Here is a 27,988-nt window from a genome sequence, read left to right on the forward strand (position 1 = left end):
TGACCCTAGGTCTCCTCCTCATATTTCCTAAATTCCATGTTTTAAAAACACATGACTTTGATTGTACCTAGTTCCTTTTTACTCAGTGATTTCTAGGTGCATCATTAGAAATAATTAGAGCCTGCAGCTCCTTCCCTCATGGTTCACTGGGTTCTTTCCCTGTGTTCAGAAAATGCCTGCAATGACTAAATGTTCCTTCTGGAATTGCTTGAGACAGGAGTGATTTGATCACATGGATCACATTTATGCAAAGATTCTAATTCAGATTAAAGAGAATATTAATAGCCCAGTTATTAGTGGGAATTGTCTCCAAAAAGTCTTGCTTGGCATAGCATGGGCATCCAGCTGGCAGGAAAGGAAGGAAAATCAGGAATAACCTGCAGAGCCTGCTGCTGAGACCTGTGTTTGCTTGAGCTGCATCCTCAACATCACTGAGAGGAATCCCTGCTTTCAGAGCTGGTTGAGGCTTTTCAGGACAAATCTCTTCTCCAGATGGATCTTTCCAGACTCTCACTGATCTGTCATGAGGCTTTTTTCCCCTCTGCTCCTTTTAACTGCAGGTTTATGGAATTTTATTAAGTGCCATAGCTACATCATTGCCTGTCTTTTAGATTTATCTGTGGCCTAGTCTTTCCTAATTCCACTTTAATGTATTTATGTCTGAATTCTTTTATTTTACAGCCATACCCTATTGTTTCCATGCAGTATCAGGAGCAGAACTTGATACACTTAGTTCCTTTGAAAAGGTCTGCAATAAAACAAGTTCTGGGGTCTCTTGTCTAGGAGCTCTGAGTATCTTTCCATTCTGTCTGCAGCTGCCTCACCACTCAAAAGTAGGTGGACAGGAATGATAAAAGCAGGCCCTGATCTAGTCATTTGCCTTGAGAGAGCAAAATGCTGTGATCCTGCAGAATTTGACAGTACTTAAATCCACTCAGAGTATCCCTGAAGTCAACAGAAAGATGTGTCCACACATTCCAGCCCCATCCCCATGCCACAGTCCGTTGATTTTATTCTTTCCCCCAAAGCTGTTTTGATACAAATATAGTGATTAAATACAGGGAAGGAGAAGGAAGCCTTACAGTGAACTGTGCCATTAGGACATTGCTTCTGCAAAGGGCACATATAAATGTGCCCCCTTTTTAAAGGAGAAAAAAAAAAAGCTATTTGCTATCCATGAAAGCCTAGTCTGGTAGATTTATTAGTAGAATAAAAAGGTTATAAACAGATAAGATCAACTTCCTTCACCAACACAGGGAGGCTGCTACCATGCATTTTTCAGACTTTGACCAGTTAATGTCAGCCCTAATTGTGATTTTGAGGTGCTCATTCACAAGGAGATGACATGAATAACCCTATTTCAGAGGCCAGTAAGCTGCAACCCACATGTATCTATTGACTGAAATTAACTGTTCAGTGGCAGTGCTGTTCCTGACCTTAGGCTGGATCATTTGTTTGCTGAGTCCATACTAAATAGTTCAAAACATTGAATATATTGCACAATTTTGAGACCTGAGAACATCTGTCCTTTTAAAATGAGAAGTGAGTAGCTTTAGCTATGATGAGCAGCTTTCACTTTCCTGCTGTTTATGGAACATCTCAGCACATATTCAGCAGTAACTTCTAGATCAAAATGAAAAGAAAATTACATTTTGACAGAGTCAGAGCCCATGGAAGTGGGACTCCTGCATATGTGCTCCTGGTGTTTTAACTGAAAGGCTGCAGAGAGACAGAGGATGAAGTGTTTATGGAATATTAAATGGAAGGGAATTAAAACAAGTCTGGCTAAAGTCAGTAGGTGACAGACCCCAGTTATGCTTCCATTCCTGGAATATTCCTGCCTGTCCCTGGCATCACCTATTGAGGTATTTTTAAGCTGTATTTTTAAGCTGTTGAGGTATTTTGAGCTCTCTTTTTTTTTTTTCCCCATTGTTCATTTCTTTATAGTTCCAAGATTGCAGAACTGGAATGTGAGAGATGACCTTGGCAGTGGTGAAGGGAATTAATTGCAAACCCTGAGGATCGAATCCATCCAAGTGCAACTGCTGAAGCTGGCAATGCACTTTACTCTTAATTAGATACTTTCCCCCCTCTCTTTTATGTTGTTTGTATAAACACGCACTGCTCAGTTTTTAATTTTTTTTTCCCAACTCTACATACCTCACACCTGGGACAGACCAGCCTTTCTTCCACATTGCTGGCTGTAAGCAGTTTGTAGTGTTATTGTAGGGCTTCCAAAGGAGCCCCTGCATCTTCTGATCTTTCTGTTTCAGAGCAGGGGTGTGATACAAACACAGATTATTTAAATTCTCTGCAAAAGTGGGAGGAGAAGACTCTCCCTGTGTATGAACTGGAGCAGCGCAGAGCAGACTGTGTGGAGAGACAGGGGAAATATTACAGGTACAAAAGAGAGTACAGTGAAACAGCAGTTTGATGATAAAGCCTGTGTGTGAAGCTGTGGGGGGAAAAGTCAGGTTTTTGGGCTGTTTTGAGACTTCACTGCTGTTTTTCATGTTTTGAGAAGTCTCAAGTGTCATGGTACAGGTGGGACAGGACACCTGAAAAATCATCCATTTCATGTGGTCCTGGGCAATGTGCTCAGCTCTGATCCTGGTTTTGAGCAAGGGCTTTTGACTGAATGATCTCCAGAAGTGCCTTCAACCCCAGCTGTTCTGGGGGCTGTTGTGGTTCTAATTTCTGTATTTGCCCTCAGAGTGTTTAACATCTCTCCGCTTGGTGATTTCCCACTCAACAGGAATCAATACCTTATTCCCTGGAACTGGTTCTTCAGCAGGCAGTGGTTGATCCTCACCACCTACCTGGAGAAGTGTGAGGTGTCTGACATCTTTGTCCTGTCAGTAACAAAATGTTTGAAAACCACAATTTTCTGCTCTTACAGTGGTTTTACCCCAGTGCTGGGTGGAAATCCCCGCCAAGGCTGTCACTGACCAAGGCCACTTCTGGTGAAAGTCCCTGCTTGTAAAAGTGTTGAGAAGTGGAGAGATGATCTCTGGCTGTGCTGTTCAGCAGTGAAGAGACAACAGGCACTGTGTGTGTGTTTGTGTGTGTTACCACCCTGCAATTACAGCTCCAGTAATTACTGTAACTAAGGCAGAGATGCCCACGTTGAGCTCTTGGCTCCTGCTCCTGAGTTTCCATCTGCTCAGATAAAAACGAAGGTGCAAGAAGATGAGAGCCTGGCAACTCAGCTGCCTGGAATCTCCGGGCTGGTGCACCTAGGAATCTCCAGTGCCTGTGGGCAGCCTGGGTTGTGCGTTGTTTGTTGTTTGCTCCTTGTGATGAGCAGCAAACCAGCATCAAGATTGAAAGGAAAAGAATCCAGGGAGACCTAAAACAAAGCTGTTAGAGCATTACAGAAACACAGGAATGAGTTAGGCAAGGTCTTCTGGCTTCTTTTCCTGCCTTTTAGATAGTGCCTATGGGAATAATAGAGGACTCACCGAGAGTCTGCATCTCTCTGCTTGACTCTTGCAGGTTTCTGTCTTTCCTGTGTCCATCTTTCTTTAAGAACAGATCCTTAAGGACAACCTTCTGATAGCAGCACAGTGCTTTTGTAACTAATACAATGAAAAATCAGTAATTCTGGGGATGAAAAGTTCTGCGCACATTGCAAAGAATGGTGATGGTAACGAGCCAACAAGTTTCTCCTTTTTCAGTAATTGCTGTTGCCAATTGAAGTTAATATTGTTTCCTATTGGACTAAATTGCAGCCCTTCCCTTGCAGAACTTGCCTGTTTCCTGAGGAAGGAGTTATCTGGTGCTTTTTAACAAAGGCCACACTAAATAAATACAATCCTGAGCCTTTGCTGTCCAGCAGCCAGGGCTGGCAGGTTGTTGGGGGTTTTGCTGTTATTGTTCCTGACAGCTTTGTAACACATTGCTAAGAGCCAAGCTCCACTGCAGAATAAATATTTCTGAGTGTAATTTGTGATAATAGCAGCTATCGTTCTCCCTCTGACCTGATTGGAGATTAGACCTAAGCTTTCCTTGGGGTAACCCTAGGTAGGTGAGTCTCTGCTGGCTTTCCTTTTCCGAGGCAGTTTGCATTTCCCCATCCCATCCCTGTGCTGCCCTGACCTCGTGGTCACTTACAGAGCTAAACTGCACCATTTTAATCACATGGTTTTTACAGCAACTGCTGAACTGAGTGTTTCAAAAAGCACCTCTGCTCTGCAAGACAAATCCTATTCAAATGAGCTGCATGTCTGAGCTGATTCACCCTGGGTTTAGAGTCTTCTGGGGCTGAAGCGCCTGGTGTTGATCCCATGGGTGCTGGTCTAACATGTTTTACTGAGAGAGGAGGGACCAGGCTGTGCTTTGCTGGTGATGCTGCTGGAAGGGGCATTTCCAGCCTGGAGTCAAACCACTGGCAACTCGAGTTCCACTGGAGCGTTTGTATCTGCAGGTCTCTCTTCCAGGGATTGGAAATTCTATCATAATGTCTAGAGAACAGAGGGGGCAGGCAGAAGCTGGAAGGTATTATTCCTAGGCTTGCTGGAAAACTCTCTGCTGCTGGAAGGAATTCAGTTAACAATTCCTTACCCCTTTGGCTTTGTTCAGAAATGGAAAAGATCCTTCTGGAGAAACGGGGCTCTTCTTGGACAGGTGCTGCAGCACTGGGAATATTTTAAGTGGGAAAGGATGAGTTGTTTGTGACGCAGTTCCAGAAGATGGTCTGAGAGGAATAGGAGCATGTTAGCATGAAATTATAACAGGGCTAACATAACCTGCTCAGAACTTAGCTGCTTGTAATTATCCTACTCCCAGCAGCCAGACTGAGTGATTAAAGAGTTCCCTCTGTCAGCCCTGCACTGTGCCAGGTAGCCAGTGCTCAGTTCCCTGTTGGGGCTGCCAAATTCTTCAGGAAGGATCTCTCTGAAGAGCTGGTGCAGTGGAATATCACAGAAACATATGTGCCTTAAGTGACTTTCCATATGGGCATCCCATTCTTCCTTGTACAAGAAGTTACAATAGTTTAATTAACACACTTTGGGGCTACTTCTAGGCTGCTCAGCTGTCTGTGTTCAGACACTCAAGATACCTAAAGATAAGTGGCTTAATCTTAGAGCGCAATTTGCCCCAGCATAGTGACAAAATTTGGGCTCTGTACAGCTTCATTCACAGTCAGGGCTCGGAGGTATCTGCTGCAAAGAAAATAAAATTAGTTTGTTTCTCAAATATTTTTTTTCCTTCGTGGTTCTTTTGAGGTGGAAACCCTGGGAAGAAAGGTCTGTCCTGTGTGTTGTAAACATTTCATTGATTACTCTTTGTGCTTGAAATGCAGAGCATTGGATGCTGAAAGAACAGTTTATTAAAGCAACAGGTAGTCAAGAGTAGAGCAGAATTTTAGACTGCTGATATTTTCCTCAACAAGCTGAAAAAGAATAATTGTGCACATTGAGTGCAATGCTGTTAGAATAGGCTTATGCTTAGCTTTATCATTTTTATTATATCAATCATTGATGCTTCTGTGGTTTGGGATTTGCCTTTTGGCAGCAGCATTTTAATGGGGCTGAAAAGAAAAAAAAAAAACCCTGCCATTTGGCATTAGATACAAAAATTATTGGTTTTTCATGCTGGTCATTAGCTGAGAGAGCAGCTGGAGCTTGAAATTCCTCTGTGTTCCTGTAGGAAGCCCAGAGCTGCTCCCTCTGCTGTGGTCAGCATGAACCGGGCTGGGCCTGTTGCAAGAACAGGTTTTATCTGTGCATTAAAAAACTTCATTCTCTTATTCCTAATAGAATGTTTATCTAATCTATTAATATGAGATTATTTAAGTGTGGCTTTTTAGGGAGAGAGAGAGAGAGAAAGAGATGGGGTAGCAGATAACTTGATATGAAGACTTGAGTGACAATTGGGTTTTTTCATCTCCCTGTGCTGCAGGTGTCGGGGTGTAAACAAATATTGCTGGTGTCTTACTCAGGCATTTGCCATCTGGGCATAAAATCTGCAACTCTGTAGCTCACAGTCCATGAGAAATAGATATAAAACCTTGGTAATTTGACAAGTTGCTTTGTAGGAGGGAATTGGTTATGCCTCTGGCCTCCTGTTTGTGCTGGTATTTGGCCACAGCATCCTGAGGGTGTCAGGGTAAGAGCTTTTTTCCATGTGTCCTGTCAGCATTGCTCTTGGTTAGGCCAAGCTGTGACCTGCTGAAAGGTCTCTTGCATCCATATATTGAGGCTTGAATCATTTTAATTACTCTCATTTGAGATTCAGTAGAAGTTCATACGTTGTAGCAGGCAAAGCAAGAGGCTGCTCAGCAGCCCTGCTGGCACTAAAAGCAGACTTAATAGCTGGAATTTGTGGCATCTGCTGAGAAGCTCCAAATGTTGAAATGTAGTGCATGCATGCTCTAAATTTAGGATATTTGAAAACTGAGAGAATTTGAACGTGGCCAATTAAATCCACCTACCAGAATCCCACAGTTAAGCTGTTGTGTCTGCCGTTCCCTGTGCTGCTTAGGTTCAGTGATGGTGCCCATTGATAGGATCATAAAAATCCCAGAGATAAAACCATTAAAAGAGTTTGAAATTAGGAGATTTCACAGTCTTAAACACAAAATGGAAGAACAAGATGATTTCTTGTCTGGCATAGAAAGACTTCATTGCAACAGTTGTTTTCTTTAAATTCAGGACACTTCTGTTGCTTGCATTTCTCATATCTGTAACTTTACATGGCACTATTTATTCAGTTTTTAAAGGCAAAATGCAAACATGGAACTCTATGTTTTCCAGTAAAAAGCAGAAACAAATTCATTCACCACTGGAATTTTCTCTTCATTCTGCACCGCAACTCTCCAGTGTTTTAAGACAAGAACTGAGGAGCAGAGCAGAAGCTTCTTGAAGATTTAGGTGAAATGTGTTCATTGAGCACTTTGCCATTAGGACAGAGTGATGTCTTCCTGCAAAATAATAATTTAAAAACTTTTAAAATGCCACGCTGGCATCTATTTGATCAGTAATGTTATTTCTCCTTCTGAACTTTGATTAATGGTGGATTTTGTGTCTTACATGGCACTATTAGAGAAGTGCTGTCCATTCATTCACAAATGCTACACCCCCTGGGCTTTGAATACCCTTTATTTAAGCAGATGGACTCTTAAATTGCATTATTGGGCGGAGTGGGTACCTGATTTTAGAGCACACATTGCATTATTTCACCTAAGAGGGGTGCAAACCCATATGTGTTGGTGTGTTCTTAGTGCCTTCATGCTAAATTAATTTCTGGAACATCTCAGATTCCAGGAAAGTGAAAAGCCAAAAGATTCCTTGGATTTTCATGAAGAAAGCACTGACATCAGCAGTGGGGTGACTGATGACATACAGTGTCCCTGCTCACAGGAATGTGACATGGCACAGGAATGCCGTATCAGTCAGGCCTATAGAAAAACAGGAGTCTCATCAACTTTTTCTTAGTCCTGAAAGGGAAAGAAACATCTTAGAATCATCTTTTTAACTTTGAAATGTTTTGCCTCTAGATACCAGTATTCTGTGTTTTAAAATGTCTTATTTGAAACACTAATTAGGTTTTGGCTTGTGCTGGGATGTAAATGGGAAACCTTTCCCTGTTTATTGTGAAAACCCCTTTGCTTCAGTAAGGATTGTCTTTGTTTAACGGAACAAACTTTTCCAGCTATAATTAAGTGAACAGCTCTCAGTATTCCAGAACTGCAGAAAAAAAAACATTTCTCTTCCTGGCTCTTTGCTCACACAGCTTTAACTGGGGAGCTCCGGGCAGTTTTCATGAGCGTGGCAACGCTCCGTGTCAGGATTTTACAAGTGGGCCCTGAAAACCAGTTCAGTGATTGAATCTGGCAGATTGGGTTTGGCTCCAGAGCCAGCATATGCTTTTAACATATGCACATTGGCAAATCAGATTGAAGTCATAACTAAAAGGGCTGCTGTCTCAATCCTGCTCCTGCTCTTGGGAATTATGTGTAATGGGCAAAAAAAAATTGGGGAAGGAGGAGTCCGGGCTGTGGGTAGTGAAGAACCAGCTGACACCTGGTAAATCTGCTTGCAGATAGCATGGGATATTTTGTTTTGTTTTTGGTTTGGTTTGGTTTGGTTTTTGTTATTTGCCAGTGTAGCTGCTGGAATGCACCGTAGGAGTTACCGCTTGGTGTTTCTGCCCACAGGATCAAGGCTGATCCAAGAATAGCAGACACCCCACTCTGGCTCTCTGCCCATGTTTATCTCTGGCTATCACCTAACGTGCTGCTACAGGCTCATTCCTTTCATGCATGTAAATTGTGCTTCTGTCCTGCTCCAAAATGTGCCAGTTTTTTCCTTTGCTGCTGGAATTGTTGGGCATGGCAAGGTTTTTCCTGGGTCAGGTTCCTCAGGGTGGGTCCTGGCTATCAGGACTCCACATGTTGCACTGGTTGGATCTTGTCTGGAAGGTGTTTTGTGCTTGCAAACAAGGGCAGTCACTTTTTTGTAAGAGTTGGGAAAGGCTTGGATCTGATATAGATGGCCTTGCCAGAGCCATTGTTGGAATAATCATAGAATCAGGATAATGGAATGGTTTGGGTTAAAAGGAGCCTTAAAAGTGATCTTGTCCCACCCCAATGCCATCGGCAGGGACACCTCCCACTATCCCAGGCTGCTCCAAGCCCTGTCCATCCTGGCCTTGGACACTTCCAGAGATGGGGCAGCCACAGCTTTTCTGGGAATCTCTTCCAGGGCCTCCCCACCCTGACAGGGAACAATTCCTTCCCAATATCCCATCTGTCCCTGCCCTCTGGCAGTGGGAAGCCATTCCCTCTTGTCCTGTCAGTCCAGGCCCTTGTCCCAAGTCCCTCTCCAGCTCTCCAGGAGCCCCTTTAGGTGCTCCCTGAGATCTCCATGGAGCCTTCTCCCATCCAGGCTGAGCAATGCCAGCTCTCCCAGCCTGGCTGCAGAGATGGGGTGTTCCACACCTCGGAGCATCTCCATGGCTTCCACTGCACTCGCTTCATGTTAATTGGGATCAGGACTGCAATGAGGTCCAGACATATGGAAGAATAGTTCATCCCCCAAATTGTTTGCTGTATTTTTCACCTAATGGAGAGTTTTAGGGCACTGAGGAGTAGGGAGCAGCAGCAGGAGCAGGATTGGTGGTTTTCCTTCCTCTGCATTTCCTTTGTGTCCATGAGGGCTCCAACAGCTCCATGTGGGGCTGGGGGGACAGATGGAAATCTGTCACATCCTTGACCCCATAACTGTGACCATATTGTCATAGTTAAACTATCATGTATATTTATCTGCCTCTTAACAACAACTGTATACATTTGAAGTTGGTTTTCATTATTTTCTGCCTCTCTAGAAACCTTCCCTCTGCTTCAGCTTTGCAGATGTTGCAAATATGTTTTTCTAATGAGACACATGCCACATTCCAGAGCAGCCCCAGTGCTTGTTTCCAGCCTGAAAATGAAATCTTTTCCCTGTTGGTAAAGTAAGGTTTGTAAAATGTGATTACAATAAATAAACCATAGATTTGAGAGCTCTTTTTAAGTTTCATAGTGAGTTCCCAATGATTGCTTCATGTTTTGTTTTGTTTTTTTTTTAACTCAAATTTAACTTTTCCTTTGATTTGTAGCAACATGAAGTAAAACCTGTCTGATGCTGCACCTTATTTTTAAGTGTAGTTTGCAAAGGATGGAAAAGGTGTTATTACTGTCTGTGAGAAGAAGGATCAGAGCTGCCAGTTCTAGATTTAAACTACTCTTGTACCATTTTATATTCTCTATATACAGAGGAAACTCTGAAGGCAGATTCAGTGGAGAAAGGATCCTAATAAATATAATAATAACCAGATGGCTTTCATTCCATTAGTGTCTGACTGCAGGATAACTCTCTAAACTCATGGCATAACCAAGCCAAGGCCTTAGTAACTTGATAACGATCCACTAAAATTTGAGAACTCTTATCTTCTGAGATGTGAGCCAGTCATTGTTTTAAGTGAAGTCAGAAGAACACTTTTTGGGGTCATTTGGATGTGGTTAAATTTCTTCTTCCTTTTCTGTACGGATCTGTACTGCTTGCCTTGAAAGATGTTGCACATGTTGGGATGATCCTTGAATAGGGCCCAGCATGGTAATTCCTACTTTTTATTCTATAAATGTGGGAAGTTCTTGAAATTTTGTAAAATACTTTTGAATCTGTGAAGAATAGCTCCTGTCTGAACCTGGTTGTATTTTGGAGCAATAATTTTGTGTTTCTTCTAAATCAACATATCTGTTGTTATTTTATTCACATATAATTACATACTCTGAGATACATTTTTTTTTCCCTGCTGCTTGAAGAAGGATTTTAGTGTTTGAGAATCCAAATTGTGAATATGCCATTGTTTTCCACATTAGTGTGCCATGGTTTGAGTTTTGGATACTCTGTCTTGCCTCAGAATCTTTTCCCTTCTCCAAGTAATGAGACTTCACTCTGATTTCTTTCTGACTCTGTTGCCATCCTTGGGCTTTTTCCATCGGAGTGACTTTGAGCCACAGAATTTGATTCCAGCAATAAATTCAAACATTAGCTCACTGCACTGAAAACCTTTCCTTTTAATTTTGCAAAACCCGACACTGATCTTTAAAGATTTGGGATTCTTCTCCACAGGAGCCTCTGTATAGTTCCTGTAAGTCAAATATGGGGGGTTACCATGGGCTACCCCACTCTGACCATAAATATTGTGAGATTTCCACGTGCTTTAGTTCACTCAGACCATTTAGAAGGCCTGGGCACAGGCAGGATGGAGACTGTGCCTGTGTGGCTCAGGCCCTGCTCAGGCTGCCAGAAGGGAGGTGAATTTTGCCATTCCCACCTGTTTCCATTAGGAAAGGATTTTCTTTCCCACTTTAGAAGAAGGAGAGTCTTGTTTAGAAGAACAAGGTTTTTATTTCTTGCTGTTGCGGTCACTGTTGGCTCCTGCTTTGTTTTGCTGTAGCAGAGCAGAAGGCAATGAAAAATAGCAGAGAAGAGGTGGGGCAACAGGGAAATGTTTTATTCCTCCTTTCCCCCGCCCAGGTTGGAAGGGGCTTTGAGCAGCCTGGGCTAGTGGAAGGTGTCCCTGCCCATGGCAGGGGGGTTGGAACAAGATGAGCTTTCTCCACCCCAAACCATTCTGTGACTCTGATTTTTCAGCAGTCTTGTCACTGGATCCTCCTGGGGGCACAGCCAGGGGGAAGGAATGTGATAGTGGTTTTTGTGGGAAACCCCAATGTCTTCACCTGAGTTAGCAGGTGCTCAAAGCACAGGAAGGATGATGTGATTTTCTAACTCCTCTAGAGTGCTCTCCTTTTTGCATACGATTAACTTCCCTTTGCCAAAGATATCTTGATCCCAATGCTCCTAGAAATCCCCAGAAGAGCCCACTTTGGGAAAGATTTCTTTGTGATGGATATGCCTGAAAGTCTGTGATCCCACAGAGATGCTGCATGTGCTGTTCACATGCCAGTCATGTCCAAAACCATTCTAATGAAAGTACCTTTTCCAGGAAAAAGTTATCCTAAAACTTGCTGTAAATTCTCTGCCAAATGCTGCTTGGCTTCCTCGGCTATGTCTAAATAAAACAATGTGGTTTAGCTCAAAGGAAGGGGGAAAAGCCCATAATAAAGTCTGCTCTTTCTCAGAGCACTCTCACCCAACTCCTAGGTGATTCCCTCGGGAGTTGAGTGGCTGTCCAATTCCAGATGGAGGGAATTTCAGAGAACTTATGGGTGGAATATCGACAGCCCATGACAGCATCAGACATCAGTGTGATTCTTCACAAGGTGTTCAGAAGAGGAACAGTTCCTATTCCACTTCCCAGTCCTGTGCACATTCCCAGTTCATGCTGGCATCACTCCAAGACAACTTCATGGCAAAAAAAAGGGAAGAAGCCATGGTGGCATTGTGCTTCCAAGAAAACTGAGGGTCTGTGTCCCCAGCGAGCTGCTGCTGGAATATGACAGCTTCCCAAGGCTGGATCACTTCATGTGTGGAATTTAATGAGCTGCCAAATGCTTCTAAATGTCAGGAAGACCAGAGGAAAATGGCACCAGGCAGAACATGGCACAGGCAGGAGCACAGAGACAGAAATTAATTCTTTAGCTTGCAGCATCTCCCAGTTAATTTTCCACTAAGGTTCCCCCCTTCCCCTGCTGCAGACTGTGAAATGATCAGTGATTCCTTAGGGGCAGATGGATGCCCAGGTTAAGGGCCACAGGGTTGAGAACAGCATTTTATTTTCTAGGAAATGAGTAATTTCATTTATTTTCTTAGTGTGACCTGACCCAGTGTTGGTGTTTCATTCAGCTGAACTGCACCTCTCCTTTCTGCTTCAGTCCTGGGATGATGCTGCTTATCTGGTGGAGTGTCAGTGAGCAAAGGAAGATAAAGCTGTTCCCAGAGCGTGGCCAAGTTGGGAGAAAGGAAATAATTGGATAAAAGCTGGGGGAAAGAGTAAAAAGCCCATCCTCAAGCTAGAAATTTTGCAGAGAAACAAAGTTTTTTCAGCAAAATAGCAATTGAAGCCATTATAGTGACCCTCGATAGAATAATGAATAATAATAAAGAACGATTTATCCAATTTGCACAGCAATGCCAATGGTGGGGTTTGGAAAATCAGGACAGCAGGATGAGACTTCCTGACATTGCTTTTTGCATTCCAATGTCTGCTCTCCTTTGGACACAAGGAGAACCAGGCAGTCTGAGCTGTCACTTTTAAAGCCTTTGGAAAAAAATCTGTTGAGATTAAAAAAAGAAGGGGAAAAAAAAATCTTTCTTTTTGCTATTCCTCCCAAAGCAAGTTTTCCATATCCAAGGTCTGCTTGTGTGGAAGCCATTTATAACCCTGGCACATGTGGATTTTTTTGTAGAGTGGAAATTCCTTCAGGATAGGTGTTATTTCTGGTGCAGACTCCGTGGCATTTGCTGCTGGCTGACCACAGGTTCTGGCTCTCCAGGGCCTTGAGTCAGTCACCAGGGTTTGATCAGGGTTCCTGCCCAGCAGTGTTCCCACTATGGAAGTGTCAGGGAAGCTGGGATGTGGCTTAAATCTTTGTTTACCACAAAAGGTGGCAGATGGAATCTCTTGTAAGATGAGCTTTTCCAGTGCTCCTGAGCGTTCCCAATCTAAATATAATTTAATTCTGTATTTAGTTTTGATGCTTTTAGCCTCCCTGGCCTACCTCTCTGTCCTCACCACCCCTGTGGAACTTTGAATTCCATGCTAAAGGCTCTGCAGAGTACATAGAAAAGATAAATAATTATTTTGGCTCCTCTTTTAAGTACCTGCATTCAAAGAGTGTGAATGGCTCTTTTCCAGGCCGGATAAGAGTTGAAAGTCTCTGGAGCAGAGAATTTGCTTAAAGACATCTCCCAAATGCCTGTGGACAATTCCTGCTCTTCCCTTAAGTAGGTCAATCAGCTCTGAATTGGATGAGGTGGAATGATTCATCCCATCCCTTTCAGAAAATCTTGGGAAGGATGAGCTGCTGGGTGATTTTCAAAGTGGTGATTGTAGCAATATCAGCAACGCTGATATTCTGATTCTTGACAGAAAAGTGAGCTGGTAACAGGAGAAAGTCAATGTCCTGTTAGAAACACCCTGGCCCTGGGCAATCCAGGATCCGGTGCTTAAAACACCTCTGGTTTTGTAGAAGCTGTTTCACAACTCAGAAGAAAAGGAAGAGAAGGAGAAGAGCGTAAAATAGTGGGTGTGTTTGTGGAGTGATAGTGGCAGCATTTCAGGGCGCACCTTGCAACTGGGAAAATTGGAACAGCACATATTTTTACAGAGTGGAGTTATTCCAGCCTGAAGGGTGTTCAAAGTCGTGATAAAAGAAGTTCTGCTTGCAATTCCCATTATGAACAAATGGTTTCTAACGGGATTGGTGCAGCTCACTCTTCCTGCCCTCACACATGTACACAAGCACAGCTTTGAAAATGCCTTTCATGGCTTCAGCTGCTTTCATTAATGCCCAAATCAGTTCATATTCCCTCATATATATTTTTTTTCTCTCTGAACTTCGTAAAGGAATTGATTCTTTTTCTCCTCAGTTCTTTTCTTTTGAATAGTTAAATGGAACAGGCACTTTTTTTTTTCTTTTTTTCTTTTTCCACAGCGTTAATGAAGTCGTTTCTGGGAATGGGAGAGGTGTTTTCATTACAGCTGGCACTTCCAAGCCTTCTACTGGGGTGGCAGGTATCCTTGGGGAAAAATCAAGCAAAATAGATCAGTCTGGCTGTATATTGAGAGGGTGGATGAGATGTGTTGTGTATGAGAGTATTATGGTAACTATACATTATGTGTGATCTCAGTGCTGTGTTCATTCTTACAGCAGGAGTAAGGGGGGGCTAATCATGAGCTGGTGCTCATGTTATTACCTTATTTACATTCCTTTATTGCCTTGCAGCCCTTCATATTGAGTAAAACCTCATTGTTCCACCAGTTCTGTGGTCTGGAGACTCAGGGGGGCAAAACTGAGGGTCAGGTGGGCAAAACTGAGCTCTGCATAAGAAAGGCAAAATGCAAAAAGCCGTGGGGATAGCAGTAATGTAAAGATTAATGGAGGCAGGACTGAATTAGGAAGGTTTGAAGTTGCAAACAGTCAAGGATATTTGTAGTGTTCCTAGCTGAGGAGCATAAAAATAATAATAAATCATAAATAATCCTGTGCCTATGGATTATTTAGAATGACAGACACAGCTATTACATAAACTGTTCAGGTGACCGAGGCTGAGCGGCTCCTTCCCACGGCTGTGACCTTCCAATCCAGTTTCCTTCCTCAGGTGGGATTTATCTGTGCCAGGCTCCCCCTTGCTCACCCAGGAAACCCACAAAGTATCCTACAGCCCCAGCCCTTGTTCCATAATGGATTTCTCCCCTCCCTTCACAGCCCCTTCATGCTGCTGCCGCCGCTGATGGAGTGGATGCGCGTGGCCATCACCTACGCCGAGCACCGCCGCAGCCTGACCGTGGACAGCGACGACATCAGGCAGACGGCCAGGCTGCTTCTCCCGGGGCTGGACTGCGAGCCACGCCAGCTCAAGTACGTGGGCTAAGCTTTGGGAAGCCCCTCCGGTCCTTGGAGCTTCTTAAAACTTGCCTGTAGCAGTTTTGGCTCACCAAGTTGAGATTTCCTGGCCAACGCGCCAATTAGTGCGGTGGGTTCAGTGCTGGCCAATCACCAGCACAGAAATGGACAATATTAAACAACAAAACCTCTTGCTGCTCCAAAAGAGGTGACAAACTCAGAAAGTCGCCTCTGTGGGATGTAGCTCAGCTCACTCAGTCTCTTATCAGTCCCACCAGTGCTGGAAATGCTGCAGCCCAGGCCGCAGGTGGGAGCTGCCAGTGCTCAGGCACAGAATATTCCTAGCTGGAAGGGACCCATAAGGATCATCAAGTCCAACTCTTAAGAATTACCACCATGCTGTAACCAGGGAGCTAATCTCAGGGTCATGCTTTCGCTACATTTCTCAGAAGCCAGCTCTCGCTGTGCTGCACGGGCGATACATGTTTAACCTTCTGGTACTTCCAGAGATAAAGGAGCTTTGGCCAAACTCTGCAGCTGGGCCTGAAAGATTTTTTCTCTTTCTGAAAGTTAAATATGAAATGCAGGTATTTGGGTTCAGGGTTTTTCTGTGTCTCAGACTTAATTACAAGATTATTCCTTGCTTTATATGATAGTTTGAATGAAAGATCTTAAAAAAAAAAAAAAAAAGTTATTTCCAGATTGCATTATTTGATCCTTTAAAGCAGTCATTTTGTATCCAGCATGTTCAGGGGGAAAAAAGGTCTTGAAACTAGTTTGTTTAATTGTTTGTTTGTTTATTTATTTATTTATTTATTTATTTATTTATTTATTTATTTATTCCTGACTTGCTGTGGGACAGGAACAATGTTCAAAAGCAAGTTCCATCCCTTCAAAAACCTTTGTTTTTCTGAGGTTCCCTGGATTTCAAGTGGAGTAATTTTTTTTTTTTTTTTACATAATTCTTCTTTTTCTTCTTACCATTATATAAAGTAAATACATCTTATTCTGGGTAACACTGTAGATTGTGATACCAGTTAGAACAAGATTATGGTAGGATTTTATGAGAGATTCATCCTGAGTCTTCTGTGTGAGGTGATGAGTGGCCTGTTCCTCTGGCAGGCTGTCCAGGCTCTCCAGAGGAGGATGGCTGTGCTGAAAGCATCTCATTTATCAGAGGAACTTGGCAGGCTGATATCGCACTCACTGAGAGTTTGCTCAAGAGCCTGTGCTGGAAACCAGGCAGGTACTGTGGAAGGCATTCACCCCAAAATAACATCAAAGGGCTGAGCTCCCAGTGCCAGCTCCAGTTGGGAAGTGATCCTTCAGTGAAGGAGACACACTTCCAGGTCTGGAATTCAGAAGAGTCTGAGCAGCCAGCCAGAGGATTTACAGTAATCCCTGGGCTCCTTCCAGATGACATAAAAGTTGTCCTGATAGTCATCTAAAGGATAAGGATTTAGTAGATCCTCATAGAAATGTTAAAGCACTTCTTTCAAGTGTGTTGCTGGAAAAGCATTGAGGGTGTTCCCTTGCCTAAATTTGATTTTTATTTCATACTTTTAAAAATTTTGATATTTTTTGCCCAGAAAAGACTAAGGATCCGTATTTTTTTTTATGGTACGGGCACCATCCAGGAATTCTTTTGTCTTTCACAGACCTGAATGCTGCTTCAGCTCCTTCAGGAGACTGGATGCTAAAGCTGCTACTGAGAAATTCCAGCAGGATCTGGGCTTCCGCATGCTGAACTGCGGGAGGACGGATCTGATCAACCAGGCCATCGATGCACTGGGCCCCGACGGGGTGAACACCATGGATGATCAGGTGTGCCACAGAACAAACCCTCACCACCCCAAAATCCCCTGCATCAGCAGCTCCTTCCTTTCCATGTGGCAAATCAATACCAGGTCGTGTTTGTTGCCTCTCCAAGGGTTTTCTAATTCTAGCTCATGATTTAGGCTGAAAATGCATCCTTTAAAACACAGAAAAATATTCCCCACCCCATTCTTATGCCACCCCTCCAAAAAAAGAATCCCATTAGAGCCTGGAGTAGATTGTTTATCAACTGGAATGTCTGTTCTTTGGATGGGCTGTCTCAGGCACTGATGGCAGGCAGGTTAACACAGGGGCAGTGAATGGAAAGTCTGATACGTGCTGAGAGGATGTCAAAGCAAAGTGGTTTCTTTTCCAGTGACACTCTTCTCTGGCTCAGCAGCCCAGATCCCGGCTGGGTTAGTGAGGAGTGACCTAAAGGTGTTTTTGTCTCATGGCTTTCGGGCTCAGAGCAGTTTAGAATACAAGACACAGCACTGAGAGCCCCACCCCAGTGGCCTGGTGTCAGTCAGTGTTAGATTTGCTCATAGTCCATCATGCTGATGTGTCTGTTTATCCATTTTTAACTGTTCCCTGCTCAGCTACACTGAACCACAGGGATTTGGTAGTCCTGGGAGTCTCTGCTCATGCTGTCAGTCCCATCAAGTAACAGCAGAGTCTGTCCTCTGGGATATCATTCAATGCATGGAATTAGCTTTTAATTTAAAAAAAAGGGGGGAAAAGCCACCTCTCCTAAATAAACACTCGTTACAGCTGTCACAGTGAGGAGAATGAGCTGTCACATCTCTGGAACAAGAGGATATTGAGCAGTGGGAAGGGTTTATGTTCAGGTAGAGAGATTTTCTCACTGCCAGCATTTTACTGTGGTAACATTTCAGACCTAGCTCTGAACCTGGCACATCTTCCATAGCACTTCCCACCATCCTGCAGTTTTAAGGGAAGTATGAATGTATACACAAATAGCTGCTCCTGGACATACCTGGGTGTGTAGTTGCCTTATTTACAAATCCAGTACCAGGAGCTTTGTGGTCACTGAGGTGGGTATCTCATCATAGATATTCACTTTAGTAAAGTGACTGAAGTGGCAGATTTATATTATGAAGGTTTCCCACTTTCTCTTTATATTTTTTAAATAAGTTTTTGCAGTTACTGTAGCCCAGAGGTCTCTCATTCTCTCAAAGATTATTTTGTGATTTGCATTGTGAGCCGCTGTGCCTCAGCACCTCAGACACTGGTGCCAGGACTGTCACTTCGTGCTGCAGGATGTCCCCTACCTCTCATCCACCCAGCAAACTGGGAGCTGTCTGGCATTTGTCAGCACAGAGACTCCTGTGTGCAGCTCTTTGGGAAGTCTGAGGAGTTTCTGCTGTCACACACTGATGTCTCATCCTGTGGGTGGGATCCTATTGCCAGCCATGCTGTGAGAGGGGCAGCTCTGTCTCTTTGGCCCTCAGAGAGTGTTTTGGCACCAACAAAAAGGGCAGGACAGGTCCCCTCTGGAGACAGTGTTTCTTGGAAATTCTCCACTTGACTCTGGAGCAACTCAGCTTTGTGTCCAAGCAAGTGCCTGCATGGCACTGCCCACCATGCAGAGTTAAATCCAAGTTCTGGGAATGAACTCTGGGAATAGCTGGAACAGGAAACCAAAGCTTGTTTTGGTCCTTTTGGAAAAGAGTAAGACAAAGCCAGATGCCCAAACTTGGGAAAACTGACTTAGGCGTGACAGAGCTGCTGGATAATTTACTACAAAGGCTTTAGATCCAGATTGGGATTTTGACCACTCCCAAGGTGTGAGCATGTCCAGGATGTCCAGACCCACTTGCCCATCTGTGTACATGCAAATCTGTGGAAAAGGACTCAGAACATCCTCTCAGAAATGTTGAGTTTGGAGCAGGACCCTGTCTTCAGTTCTGATGGGGACCAAGCACTCTGGTTTCAGGGGATTGGAGATATTTAGGAGAACAATCTCTTCTTCCCTTTGCAAGGAGCAAGCAGGAAGTGCAAAACTAAGTCCATACAAGTTTTAGAGCCCTGGCTGGGGTTTGTGCCTGCAGACCTGCGTTTTGAATTCTCAGTTTATTTGTCTATAATGAGTGTGGAGCCTCCCAAGCCCACAAAAGCCAGAATATCTCAGCCAGAAATATTCTCACCAATGGAAGTGCCCCAAAGAAAGAGGCTGGGAGTTGTGGCTGCTTGGAAAAGACACCTTTCCTCCCTCCTCAAGAGCAGAACTCCTGTATGAGAGATGTAATTCCATTTTACAGTGCAGCTCCCATTAAGGAAGAAGCTCTGTTATTGCACACTGAGCTGTGGAGATGCTGCCTGTAAAAAATTCAAATGCCTGCAATAATTAAGAGGAGGGGGCAGGAAAGCTGTGGGATGTGAGCAGGAATGGATTTTACCAGGCCATTTCCTTTATGTCCTTGGCTACTTCAGGAATGAGCTCCATAAGTAAGGCTCATTTTTCTCATAATTCATCTCTGAGCCGTCATGGTTTGTGGTTAAGTAGAGGGAGGGAGATTTATGGGATTGAAATGCTGAAATATTGAGGCAAATAGGATTTTAGCAATGGGGAGAAGTTGCCAGATAAATTCATCCTCTGTATTTTTGTGTTGCTTTCTGCCTTCAGTTCATTTGGCTACAAATGAGCCAAGAAATGGCATTTCTTTGTTGGCAGCCTTGGGAAAACTGGAGAGTTGTGGACAATACAGGGCTAGGATTTTCAGTGATCCTTTTTGTGTTCTTTCAGCCTTGTCCAGTGATGTTTTGTCCGGGTCATTTTCCAGTATCAGTTGTGCCCACTCTGCATTAAATTAAAAATGCTTTATAAATACATGTATGCTGTCCCTACACACCCTTTGTAGGTTAAGATTCAAACTCACTGCGTCCATGACAGTGGCACAGTTGATAGCGATAGAAAGATAACTTTGCTTTTGGTTTTATTTTTTGTTTCCTTTCTGAAGGGTATGACCCCCCTCATGTACGCCTGTGCTGCTGGAGATGAAGCCATGGTCCAAATGCTTATAGATGCTGGAGCAAATTTAGATATACCAGTGAGTAACCCTCTGCCCATAACTATCCAGCTGTAAACTAACAGGAGTTCTGAAATCTCTCCCAGCAACTGAAGGCTTCAGTCCTGGAAGTTTCAAGCAAGGCATTTCTCCCAGAGACCATCACTTTAGGGATTTGGGAGTGGGGAGAAAACCTTCCAAACCTCTTGGAGCACTCAGTGACTCCAGTTAGGATTGGCACTGGCAGGTCTAATGGGCAGGGGAGGGGGAGGGAAGGAGCTGCCACAGGGAGAAACCAGGGAGCCCATTAAGAATCCCAGGGGATGGGGCAGAACCAGTGGTGGTCACAGTGTTCTCTAAGTGGCTCAAGTCCCCATTCCCTGGGCCTGTCACTCACAGACGAAGAAGCTGGCTCTGTAGAAGGCAGGGGAGGAAGGCAGGGAGGCTGCAGTGGGTAATGAGTGCTGCTTCCCTGCTCCAGGTGCCCAGTGCCTCTCCACGATACCCCTCGGTGCATCCCGACAGCCGGCACTGGACTGCGCTCACCTTCGCTGTGCTGCACGGGCACATCTCGGTGGTCCAGGTAAGATTCCAGCCAGGAATCCCTCCAGGAGGCACAGGACGCTGAAATGCAGCCCTGGGAGCCCTCGCTCTCAGCCTTCCTGAGCCTCCTAAACACCAGTGAAAAAACTTGCTGCTGTTTAAAACAAGGAGAATGAAAATTGGTGACATAATTCCTAGCAAGGCCTTGATAACAAAACACAGCGTGTTTTTGTATTTTTCTTTGCTTTCAGTGTTGCTCCAAAGCTCACTGCTCCCAAAACAATGCTGCACAATAATTTCTTTAGCTTTAAATAAACTGGTGCTTCACATGGAGTGGTTCCAGGTTGGCTGTTTGATCAGGAGCTTTATAACAGTAGATATTAATTGGTTTAAAAATTTACATGCAAAAATCCAGTGTGTGCTGATGTCTGCTCTGATGACAGCAAATCATCTGTAACTTCCTTCATAATCCTTGAGAATTGCATGAACGAGACTTAAGCTGTTGTGGGATTTGAGCCTTTAGCATCCTCCCTGCTCCCTTTTCTGTGCAGTTATCACAGGGGGCAGCAGAATGGGGTGTAGCCCCAGAAATGTTACCCAAACTTCCAGGGGAATGAAAAACTGATCACATCAGACAATCAATTGCTGCTGAATTTAGTTTACCTTCTGCTCAAAGGGAAGGAATAAAATTTAAAAAAAAAATAGATGTAAGTAAATGGAGGCTGCACACACTCATCTTTTGTTTGTGTACATTTGTACATAATTATAAAGATTAGATTCCACCTGGCAAACTGCCCAGGCAGCCTTTGGTATTCCAGAGGTTGGACAGCCTTAATTTATGTGTGAGATATGAGTTTGATTCTCCCAGGAGATGAAGCCAAGTGAATCAAAGCTCCTGTTGTGTACTGCGGTGCCCACAATCGTGGGACGCATGGAACATCCTGATGGATACTCACACTCAGGGCTGATCCTCCCTGCTTGCCCCTGCCAGCCCTGCCCTGGGTGCTCCAGAACCTTTTGCCATCCCCATCTGGCCATAAAACATCCCCATCACCCAGTCACCTTCTCCCCTTCACCTGGGAGGGGGCTCTTTCCCTCACAGCAGCTCAGTGAAAGCAGGTTCTGTGTGACAGTCCCTGCAGCTGCCAGGCCTCCCTACACAGGCTCCAGAGGTATGACCAGCCTTGTAATTCCCTGGGGGAATCTGCTTCCTGTGCACAGCATGGAGCTAGGATGGACTTCCTGCTCTGATTGCAGAGCCCTTTGGAGTTGGAGATTCCAATTGCACAGCCACAAACATAAAGGAGATTAAAAAAGGAGGTGGTGCTCTCCAGATGGGCCCTCCTCACTCTGAACCCACTGGTTCTCCTTTCTAACACCCAGCCCTGGCTGCTTGGTCCTTCTGAATTGCTCTTTTCCCAGCTCCCTGTCTTTCTTGTGCCCTTGCAGCTGCTCCTGGATGCTGGTGCCCACGTGGAGGGCTCTGCCGTGAACACTGGGGAGGACAACTATGCTGAGACCCCCCTCCAGCTGGCCTCAGCTGCAGGTGAGCTCCCTGTGGCCTCAGCACTCTCCGTCTCTTAGTGCCACCAGCCTGATGGGCTCCAAATATCTGTTTTCCAACTTACCTCACTCATTGACTCCTCCTCAGAGCCCTCACAGCAGAGCTGATGGCACCAACTCCTTCACAAAGCACTGTCAAGGAACATAAACTGTCTAGTCTGGGCATGTCTGTGGGCCTAAGCAACACCCAGATGTGAAAAATTAACAAGCTTCCATTCAGCCTGGGGAAAAATAACTGTTATATAAAGAAATTTGGTTTATTAGTTTATTAAATGCAGGTAAAAATTCTGCATTTCTTCTAGTGGGCTGTCAGGAGCTGAGCATTCTGAGAACGAGTCTGTGCTGGCCTTGTTTGTCAACACTTCTCACCTCAAAGTGGTTTTAGTTTTTTTCCTTTTGTTTCTTTCTCTGTTATCTTTGTGCTTTTATGAAGAGGAGTGGCTGGCTTGCTCTGTTCCAAGCTTTATGGAAGGGATAAAAAAGGCCTCTTCCTCTCCCAGTGACACCCAGTGCTGGGTGTCCTGCCACCACTCCCTACTCTCTCTAATGGGAACGGAGCCAGGGAGTCCTGCCTCTGGCCAGTCCTGTGTTTTGTGCTTCCACAGAGCGACCATCCTGATGTTCCTGTCCTTTTTCCCCAGGGAATTATGAGCTGGTCAGCCTGCTGCTCAGCAGGGGCGCCGATCCACTGCTGAGCATGCTGGAAGTCAATGGGATGTCATCCTCACTCCATGAGGACATGAACTGCTTCAGCCACTCAGCAGCACATGGCCACAGGTAGTGCTCTGCTCCTGCTCAGAACAGGGCTTTTTGCACTCTAGGTGTTGCCGTGTGTCCTGTGTGACTTTGTGACCCAAACCCCTGTGCGTGCAGTTCAGCAGATGGGGTTAAGACTCTCCTGACAACAAAGAACAAAGATCTTTGTTTGCTGTTTCTTGTCCTTACACTTGCTGGTCTGGCTCTGCAGCACTGAGAGTGAGCTGGTTTTAAGCCCCACATCAGCAGACCAAGTCCCACCTAAGGACAGGTTATGAGATCAGGATTGTGAGATCGTGGTTCATGTTCTGAGATGGAATCTAATCAGGTTGAGGTGGCAAGAATAACTTACAGCAGAGCCTGGGTGTCTGCATCTCTGGTTTTTGGGGGACCAACCAAGAGGTGAATCATTAAACCAGCCAGCCTAGGCTCTCCAACTCTGTTTTCAGGGTGGTTGTTCAGAAATAAGACATTACTTGCAAACTCCTCCAGAAATCTCTGTGTTCTTAGAAAAAACATTAGTGAGATCCAAGGCTTGTTCTGCCATAGGATAGGATGGGGTGATCCTAAAGCTGGGTCCTTAAATAAGCTGGATTTAGCCCCAGGGAGTGATGTGGGTGCACGGAGAGCACCAGCTGGTGGCAATGCAGCAGCACAGGGAGTGCTGGGTGGCCCTGCTGGGCTGGGGAATGTCTGGAGCAGCTGTCCCCAGCTGGCTGAGGGACACCCGTGATGCAAACTGCCCAAACAAGATACAAACAAGAAAGTCTGTTTCTTGCAACTGCCATGTGAATTTCCAAACAAACCCACCATGTGAGGAGTACGGGCCATGTTTCTGCCCTTGCTGAGGGGCACCGGTTTCTCGGATGTGGGGTAGGGAAGGACAAGTGGTTTCCATGCTGCTCCATAGTGCCAGCTGTCTTTGGGAAGGAAATTATTGTTTACTGAGCCGGATCCCTAATCCCAAATCCCCACAGTCCTGTCTGAGTTGTTGAAATTTCCTTTGTCAGTAAGTGAAACCTCTCATCCCTGCTCAGGAACGTCCTGCGCAAGCTCCTGAGCCAGCCCCAGCAGGCCAAGGGGGATGTGCTGTCCCTGGAGGAGATTCTGGCCGAGGGGGTGGAGAGTGACACCTCCAGCCAGGGCAGCTCCAGCGAGGGGCAGGTGCGGCTGTGCAAGACACGCATGAAGGCTCTGCAGGAGGCCATGTACTACAGCGCCGAGCACGGCTACGTGGACATCACCATGGAGCTCAGGGCACTGGGTGAGCCCTTCCTTCTGAGCACTGTGCACATAAAGGCACAAAAACCTTCCTTTTCTGCCCCCTCACTTAGAAGATCAACAACTGCAAAGCTGTTTAATCTAAATTTTAAGTTTTTAAGGCTCCTCATAAGTGTTTTTGTTTTTCAAATTCCTGCTGCTCTGGGATGTCCCTCATCTGGATCCTCTGTTCACACATATCAAAAGGAAGGGGCATCTCTCCCTGTCAGATACTTACACCTAAAAGTCACTGTTTATCAATGGTTTAAGGTGAAGGAACAAAACTGATCTCAAGGCAGGAGAGAGAAAAGCTTTGAAGCTTGTGTGTAACTGGGAGAAAAGACCTCACACCACAGTTGTGTGGCACTATGTATCCTTACAACTTCGGTTCAAACTCGTCTTGTGCTTCTGACTAACCATGAAGCTCAGAACAAAACAGGGAGTCTCCGATCCTTAGAAATCAGCAGAAATTTCCAATTTATGATCTTGGTGCCAATCCTTTGTCACTTAATCTGTCAGTGACCCAGTTCAGTCACGTTTAATATCAAGATAAAAATCTATCTGTGTTAGGATGTAGGTAGAGCTACTTCAGTGCTGCCAAGCGTTAGTAATAGGAGCAGGATAATCTCCTCACAGGCACTTCAGGAAATCATCTTTCACTGTCCCTTTTTCCTGTGGCTGCAGGAGTGCCCTGGAAGCTCCATGTGTGGATCGAGTCTCTACGGACAACCTTCTCCCAGTCCCGCTACTCCGTGGTGCAGACCCTGCTGAGGGAGTTTGTCACCATCAAAGAGGAGGACTACAACGAGGAGCTGGTCACTGAGGGGCTGCAGCTCATGTTTGACATCCTCAAAACCAGCAAAGTAAGTCAGAGTTTTATAACTGTGCCAGAGCTGAGTGTTCTGAGGTTTCGTTGTTGTTGTGCATGACAGGCACAGGGGAATGGCTGGGCAAAGTCCCTAGGAGTTGTGGCATGAGAAGCATTTATCTAAATTCATAAAGAGCCTCCAAACAAACACACACCTGGGGGAAGCTCTACAGCTCTTTATACCTCCATAACTCCACAGATATTGTAATTCTGCCTTAATTTAAAGCTTCTCCCTCTGTGGGGAGGTAACTCCAATAGGGTGCAGTTGCTGCAAGCCCCAGGTGAGCCCTTACAGCACATTTGGACCCTGCTGATCCCTGTTCCATCCTCCTCACAGAATGATTCCATCAACCAGCAGCTGGCATCCATCTTCACTCATTGCTATGGCAGCAGCCCCATTCCCAGCATTCCCGAGATCCGAAAGACTCTGCCAGCTCGGCTGGGTAAGGTGCTCACCTCAGCAGTGAGCTTCTTTTGGTTGCTGCTGAGTTGGGGTTTTTTATTTGTTTGTTTGGATTTCTTTTCTGAAAAGCATGCACAGTATTAAAAAAAGTGTCACCTTTTTTTTTTTTTTTTGTCCATTTACCAAACAGATCCTCACTTTCTGAACAATAAAGAAATGTCTGATGTAACTTTCTTAGTGGAAGGAAAGCTCTTTTATGCACACAAAGTCCTGCTGGTCACTGCATCTAACAGGTGAGTCACTGACCAGGAACATAATGAATGCAGCCATGATTATCCCTGAGATCTTGTGTGGTAGATGGAGTGTACATATCCAGCCATTCCCTGCCTTCCCATTCCTTCTCCCAGACTTCGCAGGGAGAGCTGCACTTGCGCCATCTTTCCTGGAATCTCACACTGGTGCATTTGCAGTTTGCAGTTTCTTTCTCTGTTCTTGGCTTAGAAACAGGGTTTTCCACCTATCCCAGGGCGGGATTAGATCAGATCCAGGCAATTTACAGTTTTAAATTGTCCCTGAACTAATAATCATTAAATTAAAGGAAATGTTTCAATTTTCAGCTTGCAAACAACAAGGAGGGATCTTTGTTTTCCCCTTGCTGATTGTGATGAGTGTGTGGCACACTAATACAGTTAAATCTTCTCAATTAAATCTGTTTAAAACCATTCCCAGGTTCAAGACACTAATGACCAATAAAACAGAGCACGACGGCCACGGCAGCAAGACTGTAGAAATCAGTGATATGAAATACAACATTTTCAAGGTATGGGACTTAATCCAACTCTTTCTTTATTCTTTTTCATCTTCTCAACTACTTGGAAGGTAAAACAAACCCAAGTAGTAATATCATAAGTAGAAAATAAGTAATACCATGATTAGATAATATTGCAAGTAGAAGTGGAGTACCTTTCAACAGATCTGAATTCTAGGAGTTTTCTGAAATAGCCTTTTCCAAAGTTCCAGCCTTAAAACAGACTCTTTCAGTCTATATTCTTATTGTCTTCCTAAGCAGCTGACTCCTCCATAAAGTGGGAGAAACTAGTCTTCTACTGAAAAGTAGTTTTATACCTTTAACACACCATTTTCATAATTTTTACAACTCGATTTTCATGCTTTGCTAAGCAAAAAGTAACTTATTTACAGCAGGTGCATTGCCAGGCTTCATATTCATTCAAATCAGATGATAAGAAATCAATGGTGTCCCTGTCAAGAAAGGCTCAGAACTGAGAATTGTGCTTTGCTTTTATGACATTTCCATATTTAGTGGAGGAACAGGGAGATGTGAAGTTCAGAATAGATCATGTAGCTGTTTCACTAAAGGATTGAGGCTTTTTTTTCCTCTTTTTATAAGCAAACAGACCTGGTCTGTTGGTCAGCAGTGCTTTTATCTCACTAGAGGGAAATAAGTTGACCATGAGAATATCTTTGTTCTGCTTGTAAAGGGCTGTACAAGTTTTGTGTTGGATAGGTGATATCCAAATTTTGCAGCTTCAAGCCACAACAGAGAAGAAAATGTAACTGAGTATTTAAACAGGCTTCCTTAACAGCATTTGTACATCAAAAGGTTTCTAAAGATAAACTTGTGCTTCAGTAGAGGGAGAGAGATAGATCAGAAAGAATTGAAACAATGAAATATTTAACAATTTGATGGTAAATACAGTCAGAGGGGTTAAGGAGAATTGGGCTCAGGTAGGGTGGAGGATGCTGAGCCACCAGAGATGTGGGTCCTGCTCAGGGCTCTGCTGGCAAAAGCTTTGCTCTCATGTAACTCTCTTAAACAAATAAGGCAATCTCACAAGGAGCAGCTTAGTTTTGTTCCCAGCCCTGTTAGGAATGGCAAGCAGAGCTTGCAAGCCCCACACAGCACCCAGGACACTTCTGTGATCCAATACCAGATCCATTCCCTCCCTTGACACTGCCTGGGCTGGGGGTGGCACATGCAGATCAAAGAGCACGAGCTGCCTCTTGCTCTCCCTGCAGACAATTAATGCCTTTTCCTCCGGGCCTGGAGAGGGGCTGGAAGCTGATTAGAAGCCCAGCAGGGGAGGTAAGTGGCTGGGAGGTCCCTGGGATGCTCACGCTGGGCTCGCTGGCAGCTCCGCGCGTGACCAGCCTGCCAGGCTTCAGCAGCCCGGATCCCAGGCAAGGACAGTGGTGTTGCTCAGAGACATGCTGTCACCCTCAGCCCAAAGTCCCCAGCAGGGCCCTTTTCAGGCCCAAGAGAAAAAGGACTGTTAGAAAGCAGCAGATTTGGTATGCTAGGAAGTGAGAAAAAAGCCACCAGTGGAGGTGAGAGCCGGCACAGGACGCAATTCTCATCTGCTCAGGAAGGGGAGCACAGCCATCAAGAGCCCCTTGTGACTGCCCTGATAACTTCATGCCTGGCCTTCTTCCCATTCCAGATGCTGATGCAGTATTTATACTATGGAGGGACAGAATCCATGGAAATTCCCACCAGTGATATCTTAGAGGTGAGAGAGCTTTTTCTTCTAAGTCTTGCCAAGTGCGCTGGGGCATAAAACAGAGTTGAAAGGCAAAATCCAGGAGCTAACAGCAGGCTCCCATTCAGTCCAGGAGCATATTTAACGCTTGGAAATGAGCTTTAAAGTTTCAAAACATCGCTGCTTGGTGTTTCTGTGTCGTGCTGACAGAAAGGAGAGCAAATATGCTTGTGG

General features: G+C 44.7%; 1 protein-coding gene across 1 annotated transcript in view; it reads left to right on the forward strand.

Annotated features, from left to right (window-relative positions):
* ABTB2 (ankyrin repeat and BTB domain containing 2) overlaps window positions 1-27,988 on the forward strand; it is a gene marked incomplete at both ends in the record, with an annotated part of 109,588 nt that overhangs the window by 79,830 nt on the left and 1,770 nt on the right. The window contains 12 exons of the mRNA XM_084208260.1: window positions 14,882-15,034; window positions 16,678-16,843; window positions 19,816-19,905; window positions 20,345-20,446; window positions 21,856-21,952; window positions 22,611-22,746; window positions 23,763-23,989; window positions 24,670-24,848; window positions 25,191-25,296; window positions 25,447-25,549; window positions 25,986-26,076; window positions 27,716-27,784. Of these exons, the coding sequence (XP_084064386.1) occupies window positions 14,882-15,034; window positions 16,678-16,843; window positions 19,816-19,905; window positions 20,345-20,446; window positions 21,856-21,952; window positions 22,611-22,746; window positions 23,763-23,989; window positions 24,670-24,848; window positions 25,191-25,296; window positions 25,447-25,549; window positions 25,986-26,076; window positions 27,716-27,784 (1,519 nt within the window). The remainder of the gene's footprint in view (window positions 1-14,881; window positions 15,035-16,677; window positions 16,844-19,815; window positions 19,906-20,344; window positions 20,447-21,855; window positions 21,953-22,610; window positions 22,747-23,762; window positions 23,990-24,669; window positions 24,849-25,190; window positions 25,297-25,446; window positions 25,550-25,985; window positions 26,077-27,715; window positions 27,785-27,988) is intronic.

The sequence above is a fragment of the Fringilla coelebs genome, assembly GCF_963513975.1.
Source record: "Fringilla coelebs genome assembly, chromosome: 6".
NCBI lineage: Eukaryota > Metazoa > Chordata > Aves > Passeriformes > Fringillidae > Fringilla > Fringilla coelebs.